Source organism: Clavelina lepadiformis, chromosome 3 (genome assembly GCF_947623445.1).
Source record: "Clavelina lepadiformis chromosome 3, kaClaLepa1.1, whole genome shotgun sequence".
NCBI lineage: Eukaryota > Metazoa > Chordata > Ascidiacea > Aplousobranchia > Clavelinidae > Clavelina > Clavelina lepadiformis.
Window position 1 is genome coordinate 22,735,528 of NC_135242.1, and position 11,341 is coordinate 22,746,868.

General features: G+C 35.8%; 2 protein-coding genes across 3 annotated transcripts; both read right to left on the minus strand.

Moving 5' to 3' along the window:
* Positions 1-915: 915 nt before the first annotated feature.
* LOC143448498 (uncharacterized) lies at positions 916-3,622 on the minus strand. Its single transcript, XM_076948269.1, has 9 exons — positions 3,438-3,622; positions 3,236-3,325; positions 3,004-3,107; positions 2,697-2,820; positions 2,369-2,524; positions 2,088-2,254; positions 1,801-1,981; positions 1,116-1,288; positions 916-1,045 (listed from the first exon to the last, which is right to left on the minus strand). Exons 1-9 carry the CDS (start codon positions 3,585-3,587, stop codon positions 916-918), a joined length of 1,275 nt encoding a protein of 424 aa, XP_076804384.1. The 5' UTR covers positions 3,588-3,622.
* Positions 3,623-3,699: 77 nt separating this feature from the next.
* LOC143450744 (uncharacterized) lies at positions 3,700-7,193 on the minus strand. Of its 2 annotated transcripts, none has more exons than XM_076951404.1 (13): positions 7,070-7,193; positions 6,774-6,866; positions 6,529-6,650; positions 6,234-6,414; positions 5,931-6,093; positions 5,544-5,702; positions 5,264-5,469; positions 5,112-5,148; positions 4,721-4,921; positions 4,531-4,651; positions 4,201-4,398; positions 3,882-3,983; positions 3,700-3,779 (listed from the first exon to the last, which is right to left on the minus strand). In XM_076951404.1, the coding sequence occupies exons 3-11, from the start codon at positions 6,572-6,574 to the stop codon at positions 4,382-4,384; spliced, it is 1,131 nt and encodes a 376-aa protein (XP_076807519.1). In that variant the 5' UTR covers positions 6,575-6,650; positions 6,774-6,866; positions 7,070-7,193; the 3' UTR covers positions 3,700-3,779; positions 3,882-3,983; positions 4,201-4,381. The 2 variants fall into 2 exon arrangements, with proteins under 2 accessions (XP_076807519.1, XP_076807518.1); XM_076951403.1 differs by having other exon boundaries at positions 6,774-6,894; positions 7,070-7,187.
* Positions 7,194-11,341: the final 4,148 nt, after the last annotated feature.

Genomic DNA, 11,341 nt, shown 5'->3' on the forward strand with positions numbered 1-11,341 from the left:
CGTTCTTTTAACAGACGATTCGATCAACTGTCGTTCGATAAACTGTCGCGTCACGCTGCTTAATACTAAGAGTTCATCTATATAGGTGTTACATGGTTTACAGTCACGTCATACGTAACTAATTATATTTTATTTTAGGACTAGCAATTCGGTTTTATTAAAGTTTTAGTTAATTTAGATTTTATATCTGAGTTCCAAGGTCATGACAGGGAGTAATGCCACAAACGCTATGTACGAGTGGCATGACACAAGCTGAAGCATGGCTAATACACAACTTCAGAAAACATTTTGTGACAAGAAATTTGTCACTATCACTATTGCAATAACATTTTATACTTAGTTTAACGTTTTAAGGTAATAGCCTCATGTAGTCATTAAGTTTATTTACGCTTGTTGTTTATTGAGTGTTATCATCATGTTTTTAGTAATCGCGCTATATCAATCCCATCCCTCAGGCTATAGCATCTAACCGTGTCAGGTGCAAGATTCAATTCCTTGTTCCATGCCGGTTTTATTGCGGTGGTGGTCTTCATACCGGAGTGGTTGTGTGGGTGACACAATGTACCACGTATTACATTAAGGAAATCTTCTGGAGAGCGTTTAAGTAGCCTTGACACTGATGTGTTTTCGATAACGAACAGTCGCTAACACAGATTCTGTTCATAGTTAACTATGAAAACTTGGCAATTATGCAAAAACTTAAATGAGCTGACAAGAAGTCTGCTGGCCAGGCGTGTTTGGTTACATGTAATTTTTATTTGATGACAAGTTTTCTATAATGTCATTTTGCACGAAATCATTAAGGATAATATATCAGCAAATTGTTAGGACCACTTATTTACATAGGCATGATTTTGTTATAACATATTTTGTCTAATCCTGCAGATCAATATATTTACACACAGAAAACTTTATTTAAGGACATTTCTCAGCAGCAATGCACTGTTGATGCTCTTGTTGATTTGACGTCTCAAGAATGAGTTGATCCCGAGTCAGGTAATTGCTCCAAGACTTAATTTTGATGTAGATACGAATGGTATCAAACCTTGTAGAGAATATCTTCGTAAGTAAAGTTTATTTTCAATTGTTAACAGACAAAAAGTAAATAAATTTACTTTGTCAAGTCAAGTCCTTTGCAGTTCGATCCAGACACCCAGTCATCAGGATTCAAACTACACTCGTGGCCTCCTTTAGGAACAATCACCGTGTAAGTTGCATAAGGACTCTTGCATGGCCTTCCAGCAAAAAAATCATGAGGGTTGTCGAAGTTTTCACAAAACTTATTACCCTGAAATTCAACGTGATATGAACTTTTGAAATTTTGAAGAAAAATCTTTACACAAAAACGCGTTTGCTGTTGTTATGAAGACTCTTGCTGATTTTTCTTTTTGGTTTATAATATCAGTGACGTAGCCAGCCTAAAATTTTGGGAGGAGGGGCAAATATTTTGACTTTGATTAACAATACTTTGTTTCGGGCACCGCCTATCCAAACATATAACGACAAAAAATGTTTAGTTGGCAAACTAATTTAATAATTCAAGTGTTAAGTCGATAGCTTTCATCAGTGTAAAATTCACTTTTCAAAAAAATTTTTTTTTTTAAAACATTGCAATTGTTACAACATTACAACTCCATTAGCAAATAGCACCACGATCAAAGTCTATTCGTCGCTCGTAAATGCGAGAAAATTAGTTATTGATAGTCCAAACCTTAGAAATTTAGCAGAAAGCCATGGCCCCTTTGCCCTCTCCCACCCTTGGCTACGTCTATGTATAGTATACTAAGTATTACGGCCTACCCCCTGGGCAAATATTTCATCCAAAGCTGGATCAATTCTGGATTCAACGAGATGTTTGAAGTCAAACGTCATCACGTTCCCACCAGCGACATCTCCCGGCGTTTGCCGTAACGTCACAACCCTTTGTTCAGTTCCATCCTTGCCTGGTAGAAGAAAACTTGAATCGCCAAAGTGAACCACCCTGCATAAGAACACATTTTTTGACGATTTGAAATTGTAGGTTTTGACGATATCGTCAACGAAGTCTACGATTGTAGTAAAGCAAGTGTCGGATTTAAACTCCTTACGTTGAGGGGACTTCATCGTTTTGGGGAACACCGCTTAATTCGATGTACATCGAGATCAATCGTCCGTTGAAGCAATTCTCGCATTGGAGATAAGCCGGATCAAGTTTGAGGTGAGCAATGAACTGACCAGTTTCATGAAGGGATTGAAACATGGATGCATGGTTTTCCTGTAAGTTTTCGTTCCAATACGTCAAGTAAAAAGCATTCGTATATTTTTAAAAAGAACGTTGTATTTCAAAAACGGAATTTTGGTTTCAGTTGATTTAGAAGCAGAACATTACTTTGTTGTATTCCCAGACAGAATTAAAAGTGTGAGATTCTGGCCCGGCTTCAGAAACCATATAGTCAAGGAAAGATATTCGCTCTCCGTCCAAGGTATCGAAGATATTTTGTAAATGAAACATCCCATTTAGGGAACCAGTTTCAGTAGTCATTACCTAAATTACATATATTTCAAGTTACAAACTCGAGCGAAAACTCATTGTATGAATATTTTATTCGGAACTTTTAATATATTTTAGGAGATCCATAACAGCACGAAAAAGATATCGTAGCGGTGCGCACGTTTGAAACCCAAATAAATACGCTTGGAAGCTAGGATATTTGTACCTGATCGCCAAACGTGTTGATGTATTTGCCCATAATGTCAAAATCCCACAAACTGACAAACCTGTAGGCCTTCGACAACTCGTATAAGGATCTAATGATCCTTGTTTCCTGTTGCTGATACAAACTGCATATGTAGAAATTAAGTATGTTATAATTTATCCAATTTGTTTTGATAGCATGGTTGTGACAAAGTAACGTTGGTCATGTATTTTTACTGGAACTTCATTCCGGTAATGCCACAAGATGGCCTAATTTCCCCGAACAAGAAATTACAACCGGATGTTATTTTACCTGCACAATTGCTTACCTAAATACGAGGTCAGCGAGTTGCATTTGGACAGAATCTTTATCGGTTGGAGCGTCGACAGCATCTTGCGATTCTTCAATTATTCGCATGTGGTTAAGGTTGTTCTGAATTGATCAAAGAGCATCAGTTATTTTTGCATCATGACAGTTCTTTGATGATTTGTGAAAATTTCAAGCTTTATTTTTAACGGGAGCCATCATTATCGTCTATAACAATCAAATAATAAAATTACCTTGAGTCTTATGTTAAAATTTAAGAGTCGATCGATCTGATTTATTCGTAAATCCCCATTCCTAAAGAAATTGTCCAACAGTGGGTTCAACTACGTGTAATAAAATAATTTTTCAAGTAAGGTTGTGATAAATGATTGGCAAATAAGCTGTTTGTATTAGCTGTAGGTGGACAAAATAAGCAATGTTGTTGATGCTTTTTACCTCTGGTGAGTTTGTTGAATCTAGTATACAAGAAAATTCCTTAATTAGTTCTGCCTTGTTGTTGCTTAAGTCACTTTTCATAATCACAGGAACGGCCGATAAGTCTAACGTAGAAAAATCCAAGTGTTCAGGACCAACATCATTGTACATGACCCCGAAAGTCAATCTGGGTCATAAAAATTACATAATTGTTTCATATGGAATTATTTTCTGAACAAACTCACAAAATTTATTTTTTTCCTGAAAAGTTTTAAAGTCAAACCTTTGTTGTATTGTGGCCATTGTTTCGTTTATAGTAGGAAGTTTACATCCAGCTGCCATCTCAGCAGATGAACTTGCAAACTATATAAAACGGTGTCTGTCATTTATACACAGAAACATTTGTTTCAAATTTTTGTGACATACTTTTTTCCGCATGTCAATTTAATAAATCAAGTATTTTACCAATACAATGCTTGCCACCGCCCCTGGTATATCCGCTAAGGCAAGATTGATCACAAAGCCAAAAAAAACGCCCACCAAATTGATCACAGCAGGTATGTTAATCTTATAAAAAAGTATTTTTTATTAAACGTTGTCTAAAAAATTAAAATAACGTATTGGTATTAAAACACTAATAGGCCTTTACAAAATTAGTTACACTGATTATTTATTTTCCATTTACTGTGATATAAACTAATTTAGATGGACAATGTCTAATAAAGCCGAACAATTAATAGTTATTCGAAACAATGAGGTCATTACTTTTCTGTATGTAACCTACTTTTTCGTCTGGAATATGTTCAATAAAGGTCTTGATGTGTGTCCTAATAGTTGTCATTCTCGTTTCAAGCTCTCTCAGTGCTTTTATGTTAAGAGCTTTACGCCTTTCCAGCTCGTCATTTTCATAGGATAGTTGTCGTTCAACTTTCAGGTTGCTGTCGGTTACAATGGCTTGCATAATTTCATGAATTTCCGCCACCTGTAAATAGATAACAAGTTTAATTTATAATACGTTGTTACGCTTCCTGACAAAATTAGAAACGTTTTACTAAAACTTGGATATTTGAAACCTCGCCCATGACTTGATTATAGGTTTCTTCAAAACTCTTACCTGTTTCCAGTAATGTTTTCACCCGATCTTGTAAAACAGACCAATCTAAATCAGGAGCGTATTCCTCGGTGTTTCCAAAATAGTCAAATCCTTGTACGATTGCGTTTAATAAGAATGAAACCTAAGGAAAAAATTTCATAAGTAACCTTCTTTAATTTATTTAAATTAAGTTCAAAATTAGTTATTTTACTTGTTGATTGATCTCAGAGTTATCTTCAGTGACTGATTTTACGAAAGCAAATACATCGCCAGCTTTGTTTGTGAAATTTCGCAAAAATAATGATTCCCCGCTGCGCTGCATGATGCGAAGAAGGTCTTTGTCGTCAATAAACCAGGTTTTTAAGTTTTCAACTTTATTTATCTCTCCTTGTTTTACAATATCATCTTTACCCTGGAATTTTTAAATCAATAGGTAGATTAAAAAAAACAATGAAGAAAGTTTACAGAAAGATTGCGTTGCTTGTTTCTTTTATCCTTTAAACATTGGCATTTTACTGAATTAAAATCTCGCAAAAACAAGTTCACTAAATGTGTGATGATGCAATAAAGTAATTGGTATCATTTTGCTTATATTTACCTACCCAATTCGGAACAGGATAAAGCTTGAAGCCGTCCACTCTGCAAAAATTAGAACAAACATAGGACGTTTTGCAAGGTAACTTCTTTATGGGTAACTAAATATCGGTAACATATATAGTTGACAGCATTTACAAAAAGTTTTTCTTCACAATACCTATCTCCGTGTGCATAATTACTACCATGCTCGGCCGGAAGTCCTCCGTTTCCGGCTACTTGATTTAAAACGATTTGACCGCTTGTTTTTACAATAGAAATGGTCACTTCTGAAGCATTTCCACCATCACCAGATAAACCAGCTTTGCTTCCATCTATCCTTCCATTTACATCATCACCATCTTGTCCCCTGGTTCCGTTCGAAGTCTAAAAATTGATATTAAATTTTGTTTTGTGTTAATTACTCATATAAATTAACATTAGCACTTTTCTTTGTTTACCCGAGTAAGAATATTGAGATCTCCAACCAATTCAAAAAGATATACGTTCAGAGCGGGGCTGTCAACACCAGATTTTCCGTTCCTCCCAGGAGTTCCAAGTGGTGCTTTTACGAAAAACTTACAAGATGTTCCGTCAATTTCATCGCATACTTTAGGTGCCTGTAAAATTTACTTAATGTCCTGTAATTATTCCCAAGAAAAAAGAGCTGTTTCATCGTATGCAAAAACCGCATACTAAAAAATTGTATATTAGAATATTTAACAGAATCATCTTTTTAACGCCAATAAATTTACTTTTTAACTGATAATACTTTAAGATAAAAAAGTAATACCCTATTTCATCGCACCCAGTTTGATAATTTATTTAAGTAATAATTGTCACGATACCGTAAAGTTGAGAGTTTTATCATTCGAGACCATTCTTCTCCCGTATATTTCTATCTTCTTAAGTCCTTGAAAACTGATGTCCTGATCGACGAAAATAACTTCACCTCTGATTGTGAGCTCAAGTGAAACCTCGCTGGAGGTAGTGTGATTGATTGGAAAATTCCTGTCAACAATAATACGATTGTTTTGGGACTTCACGGGATAACGCTGCGGTTCACAGCATTGAAAAAGTTTGCATTCAAACCAGAAATTCATCCATAACCGGTGTTCATTAATATTGCCAGCAAGCCCTGAAGCACTGACCCTTTTGTAGCATCTTTCATCAACCTATGCACTTCGCTCATATGGATTTCTCGTCCCAAAACAGAAAATTTGTCTTTGGAAACTTCTGAGATTGTCGGAGTTGAAAACCATGTAATTGATGGAATATCAAGGGGCCCGCCTTGCCATTTATCACCGAACGTCTCCGAGAACTCAGTTTCTCCTGTTTTCATGATGGGAACATTTTAAGACCATACAGGAAGAGAAGTATTATTTATACATTACATGCGATGAAGACATTTTACATGCAACGCCACAACCACCACGCGTTTGTAACCTGGATATGACGTAGTCCAGTATAAGTCTAACTCCAAAGTCTCCATATAAAAATCACGATGATATGGGATAAGGAGATAACGGAAACCTTCAGTGTCAACATCAACCACTTCAACATTGAACCTAAAAAAGTAGTTGATAAGCATGATTAACTATTATATTAACATAAACACACAAAGAGTTAACTTTCCGAATTGCTGTCATACACATCACTAACTGAGACTAAACTCAATAAAATTTTCTTACCAGCGACGATATGATCGCGCCCACGCGTAAACTTTGGGGATTCTTTCAGTTTCATTTGCAAAATATTGCTGTTTGGGTGTCAACACATTGTAACTATGAAAAATAACACAGCATGCATGTCCTAAAACATAGAGCAAAAGTTTGTATGGATCATAGTCCAAGAAAAATTGATTCTGTAGATAAATAAAGATTTTTCAAAACGCTTAGTTAAAAATAAATGTATCCTTTATATGTGACATCTTGTGTAACATTCTATGTATTCATTTTATTCTGAAATTATTTCAGTTGCAACCTACCTTGTAGGGACAGTCTGGGTTGATGCAACATCAGTAAAGTTATTAGTAAGACATCAAACATTTTCACCAACATTACGAACGTACGGGCTCCTTAAGCTTTGCAAATCCTTGTCGAAAATATCTCTTATACCTAATGTAATATACATATTTGTAATGTTAATGTCTTCCGAGACACGTCGGTAGAACTACGTCGGAATAAAATTATCTCTATCTTACGACTGTTTGTTTGGAACAAAAAGTTATTTTTTGCAACGTAAAACGTAAATTTTCCTCTGTACTTAGTTGTATTAAAAAGTGTTATGAAGAAAAATATGCAACAGATTGAAAAGTGTATTCTACATAAATCAGTCGAAATCGAACTTGAATTTTTACAATAGAAGGTTTGGTGTTTAAAACATTCGACTTTCCCACGCAGTGTTTCAGATAAATGAAACTATGTAAAAGGAACTTATTCGTTTTCAGAGTATCGAAAGTACCCATTTTGTTTCCAAAAAGTTGGATGCAAGCATGGTGAATCTCGGGTAATTACCCTAATTTAACCCTAAGTTACACAATGATAACATTGAAGCAGATGGAACGTTAGAAATAAAAGAAATACAGAAGAAGAAAATATTAAATAATACACCTGTCAACTAATTCACAGTATAAGAATTCCCTTTAATTGAGTTTTCCTTTACACGTTTATGGTCTCTGAGTATGTTCGAGTTATCATTGTAATTAAGGTTAAAGATAAGATTTACGATCTGAAACGTGGTAACGTTTTCATTATAATCGTTCATACCTTAACCGGTCTAACAGTAAACACAACTCAGCTGCACCTGCGTCTATAGACAAGAAGTAACACTGATAGAAACTGCTGTCTTGGCTTCCTTTTACTTCGTTTGCTACCAGTTACCTGTGAGTCACTTGGTTATGACAAGTGGAAATATACATTATGGTGTAACAATAAGTCTGTCCTGCTTAACTAAGTTATAGTAAAGAGAACGTGTAAGACGCCACAACAAAGAACTACTGCCTCATTGTTCTATGCAAATAAATCTGTTAGTTACTTCCTGGTAAGTCAGAGTATGCGTGGTGGCAACAAAGCCTGTCTGTTTTACCCCTGAATAACAATAAATAAGTGCCCGCTTAATTCATACATCGATATGAGCGTCGTGATTTCATGAGGACAAAATCTATTATTCTTTTGCGTCATATGTTTCGTTCGGAAGCAGCATCAAAAGTTTTGCAAAACCTTGTCGAAAATATCTCTTATACTTTATTTGTAATGTTAATGTCTTCCGAGACACGTCGGTAGAACTACGTTGGATTAAAATTATCTCTATCTTACGACTGTTTGTTGGGAAAAAAGTTATTTTTTGCGACGTAAAACGTAAATTTTCCTTCCTACTTTGTTGTTTTAAGAAGTTTTATGACGAAAAACATGCAACAGATTGAAAGGTTTATTCTACATTATTCAGTCGAAATCGAACTTGAATTTTTACAATAGAAGGTTTGGTGTTTAAAACATTCGACTTTCCCACGCAGTGTTTCAGATAAATGAAACTATGTAAAAGGAACTTATTCGTTTTCAGAGTATCGAAAGTACCCATTTTGTTTCCAAAAAGTTGGATACAAGCATGGTGAATCTCGGGTAATTACCCTAATTTAACCCTAACTTACACAATGATAACATTGAAGCAGATGGAATGTTAGAAATAAAAGAAATACAGAAGAAGAAAATATTGAACAATACACCTGTCAACTAATTCACAGTATAAGAATTAATTCCCTTTAATTGAGTTTTCCTTTACACGTTTATGGTCGCTGAGTATGTTCGAGTTATCATTGTAATTAAGGTTAAAGATAAGATTTACGATCTGAAACGTGGTAACATTTTCATTATACTCGTTCATACCTTAACCGGTCTAACAGTAAACACAACTCAGCTGCACCTGCGTCTATAGACAAGAAGTAACACTGATAGCAACTGCTGCCTCGGCTTCCTTTTATTTCGTTTCTTACCAGTTACCTGTGAGTCACTTGGTTATGAAAAGTGGAAATATGTATTGTGGTTTAACAAGAAGTCTGTCCTGCTTAACTAAGTTATGTTGAAGAGAACGTGTAAGACGCCACAACAAAGAACTACTGTAACGAAATTATGTCACGAGATTATTTTTATGCACCTGTTTTGTAGACACCACATTATACACCGTCTTTTCTTCGCATTGTGTTGTTTTTATGCATGTTCACGGTCTGCCGAGTTTTACTTGTTTATGTTCTTTTACTTGTTCTTGTACACATGTTTTTATCAAATTTCTTGTGACGTCTCACGTAGTTACCCCAAAGGCCTAATTAGTATCGTATTTTATGTTCCACGTTGATTCCTTCATCGCGTGGAATTTGTTTGGTGTAGTACTGTGCTCGGCTGGGCGACGATTGTCGGCAGTTACGTTTTGGTTTTCGAGTAAGATGGATGTTTTTATGAGAGAAAAAGCTATTAAAAGTTAACAAGGCAAAACCGGCTAAGAGACTAGCCGTTAGAGCGGGAAGATTCCTGGCTAAGGAAAATCTTGGTTACACTACTGACTCAATTTTCAATGCAAATAAATCTGTTAGTTACTTCCTGGTAAGTCAGAGCAGGTGTGGTGGCAACAAAGCCTGTCTGTTTTTCTTATGAATAACAATAAATAAGTGCCCGCGTAATTCATACATCGATATGAGCGTCGTGATTTCATGAGGACAAAATCTATTATTCTTTTGCGTCATATGTTTCGTTCAGAAGCAGCATCAAAAGTTTTGCAAAACCTTGTCGAAAATATCTCTTATACTTTATTTGTAATGTTAATGTCTTCCGAGACACGTCGGTAGAACTACGTCGGATTAAATTTATCTATAGACGAAACTGTAAGTAACACTGATAGAAACTCATGTTTCGGTTTCCTACACCTGTAACAGCGAGTAACTGTGAGTAACCTTCAATTGTGAGACTGTGTAGCGTTATCACGCTAATGAAACAAACCGATGATCTTCGAAAAGCCACATTTAATTGGTCTCAGCCAGACGCCGACTCAGACTAACCTCTTTAAAAAGCGCACAATCTTTCTACTCAACAAGAGTGCCAAATCAAGGGATAAAAATAGTTAATAAGCACGTAAAAAGTGCTAATTGGTAAAAACGCTTCAAACGAAAAAATGATGAAAAGCAACCACGCAACATGTGAGGAACAAAGTTCGTAACACATATATGCTGATAATATAGATGAAACTGCAGGAAAAAGATGGTAAAAGATGTCACATGCTCATAATAGTATTAGTAGTATAGGTCAATACATTTTTCATTTATTTTATTCCTCTAAGCGGACTTGAATAGAACCATATTTGGCAAAGTTGACGGAAATTCAATTGATCGACATTGAATTGACATCAAAACGGTTTGTCTGAGGTAAGACCAAATAGGCAAGCGCAGCAAGGGTTCAGTATGCTGTTACTGGTCATCTATAGCCTTACCTACACACTGGACTGACTTTTACTGCGCTTACCCAATGTCTAGAGTGCGTCACATGCGCTATTGTGCATTCTACCAAGTAAACCACCCTTCGTCGCAGTGTCGATCCTTTGCTGCCTCCGTGTTTGATGCAGACCTGGTCTTATTATACGCTTACTCTGCATAACGCGATATTGCGTTATAAAAAGGCTACGATACGGAGAAGAGCAAATACTGTAAGCCGTATCTAAGTTTTCGTATTTTATACAAACTAATTCTGATTTTCAGCAGATGATCTTGTTAAATTGATATTTACTTTGATATAATTATACACTGCATTATGAGCGTTGTATCAACGGGAAAGTATGTAATTAAGTATGAATGTGTTTTTTGTCACTTCGACGATTCTTTCGTATTTCTTGCGCACACGCACACACACACACACACGTGGTAATAAAGCACTGCAGCGTGATTTCAATAGTTTGTTGTAAGAAGTGGACACCTACAGGGCATAGCGAGCGTTTGATATTTGAGTTTTAGTCGCCTACGCACACAACCTAATTTTCCTCTTCTCAAACAGTTATTCCGACAAAACCTTCATGCACAGTATATTTAACGCATCTCTCTATTCTCTTTGCCTTTTCAGCTCATTTCAACCCAAGAACTAGGACGGCTACTCAGACAGGCTGGAGTGCACAAACAAGTACAGAAAATATTCTCGAGTGGGTTTGCGTTTTTGTCATCGACGGTCAGTGCGAAAGGTTAAGTTTTTATTTTGTGAATGGTTGCGGTATATACTATATGGAC

What these genes read in the sequence shown, in the direction of transcription:
- LOC143448498 (XM_076948269.1), bottom strand. Translation starts at nt 3,587, where the DNA reads ATGTACAATGATGTTGGTCCTGAACACTTGGATTTTTCTACGTTAGAC. An exon ending in ATTCAACAAACTCACCAGAG is followed by an intron (nt 3,326 to 3,437) that starts GTAAAAAGCATC and finishes TATTACACGTAG; the next exon opens with TTGAACCCACTGTTGGACAA. An exon ending in TCAACACGTTTGGCGATCAG is followed by an intron (nt 2,525 to 2,696) that starts GTACAAATATCC and finishes TATGTAATTTAG; the next exon opens with GTAATGACTACTGAAACTGG.
- LOC143450744 (XM_076951403.1), bottom strand. Translation starts at nt 7,142, where the DNA reads ATGTTGGTGAAAATGTTTGATGTCTTACTAATAACTTTACTGATGTTG. An exon ending in GCGCGATCATATCGTCGCTG is followed by an intron (nt 6,651 to 6,773) that starts GTAAGAAAATTT and finishes CTACTTTTTTAG; the next exon opens with GTTCAATGTTGAAGTGGTTG. An exon ending in ATCTCAATATTCTTACTCGG is followed by an intron (nt 5,470 to 5,543) that starts GTAAACAAAGAA and finishes ATCAATTTTTAG; the next exon opens with ACTTCGAACGGAACCAGGGG.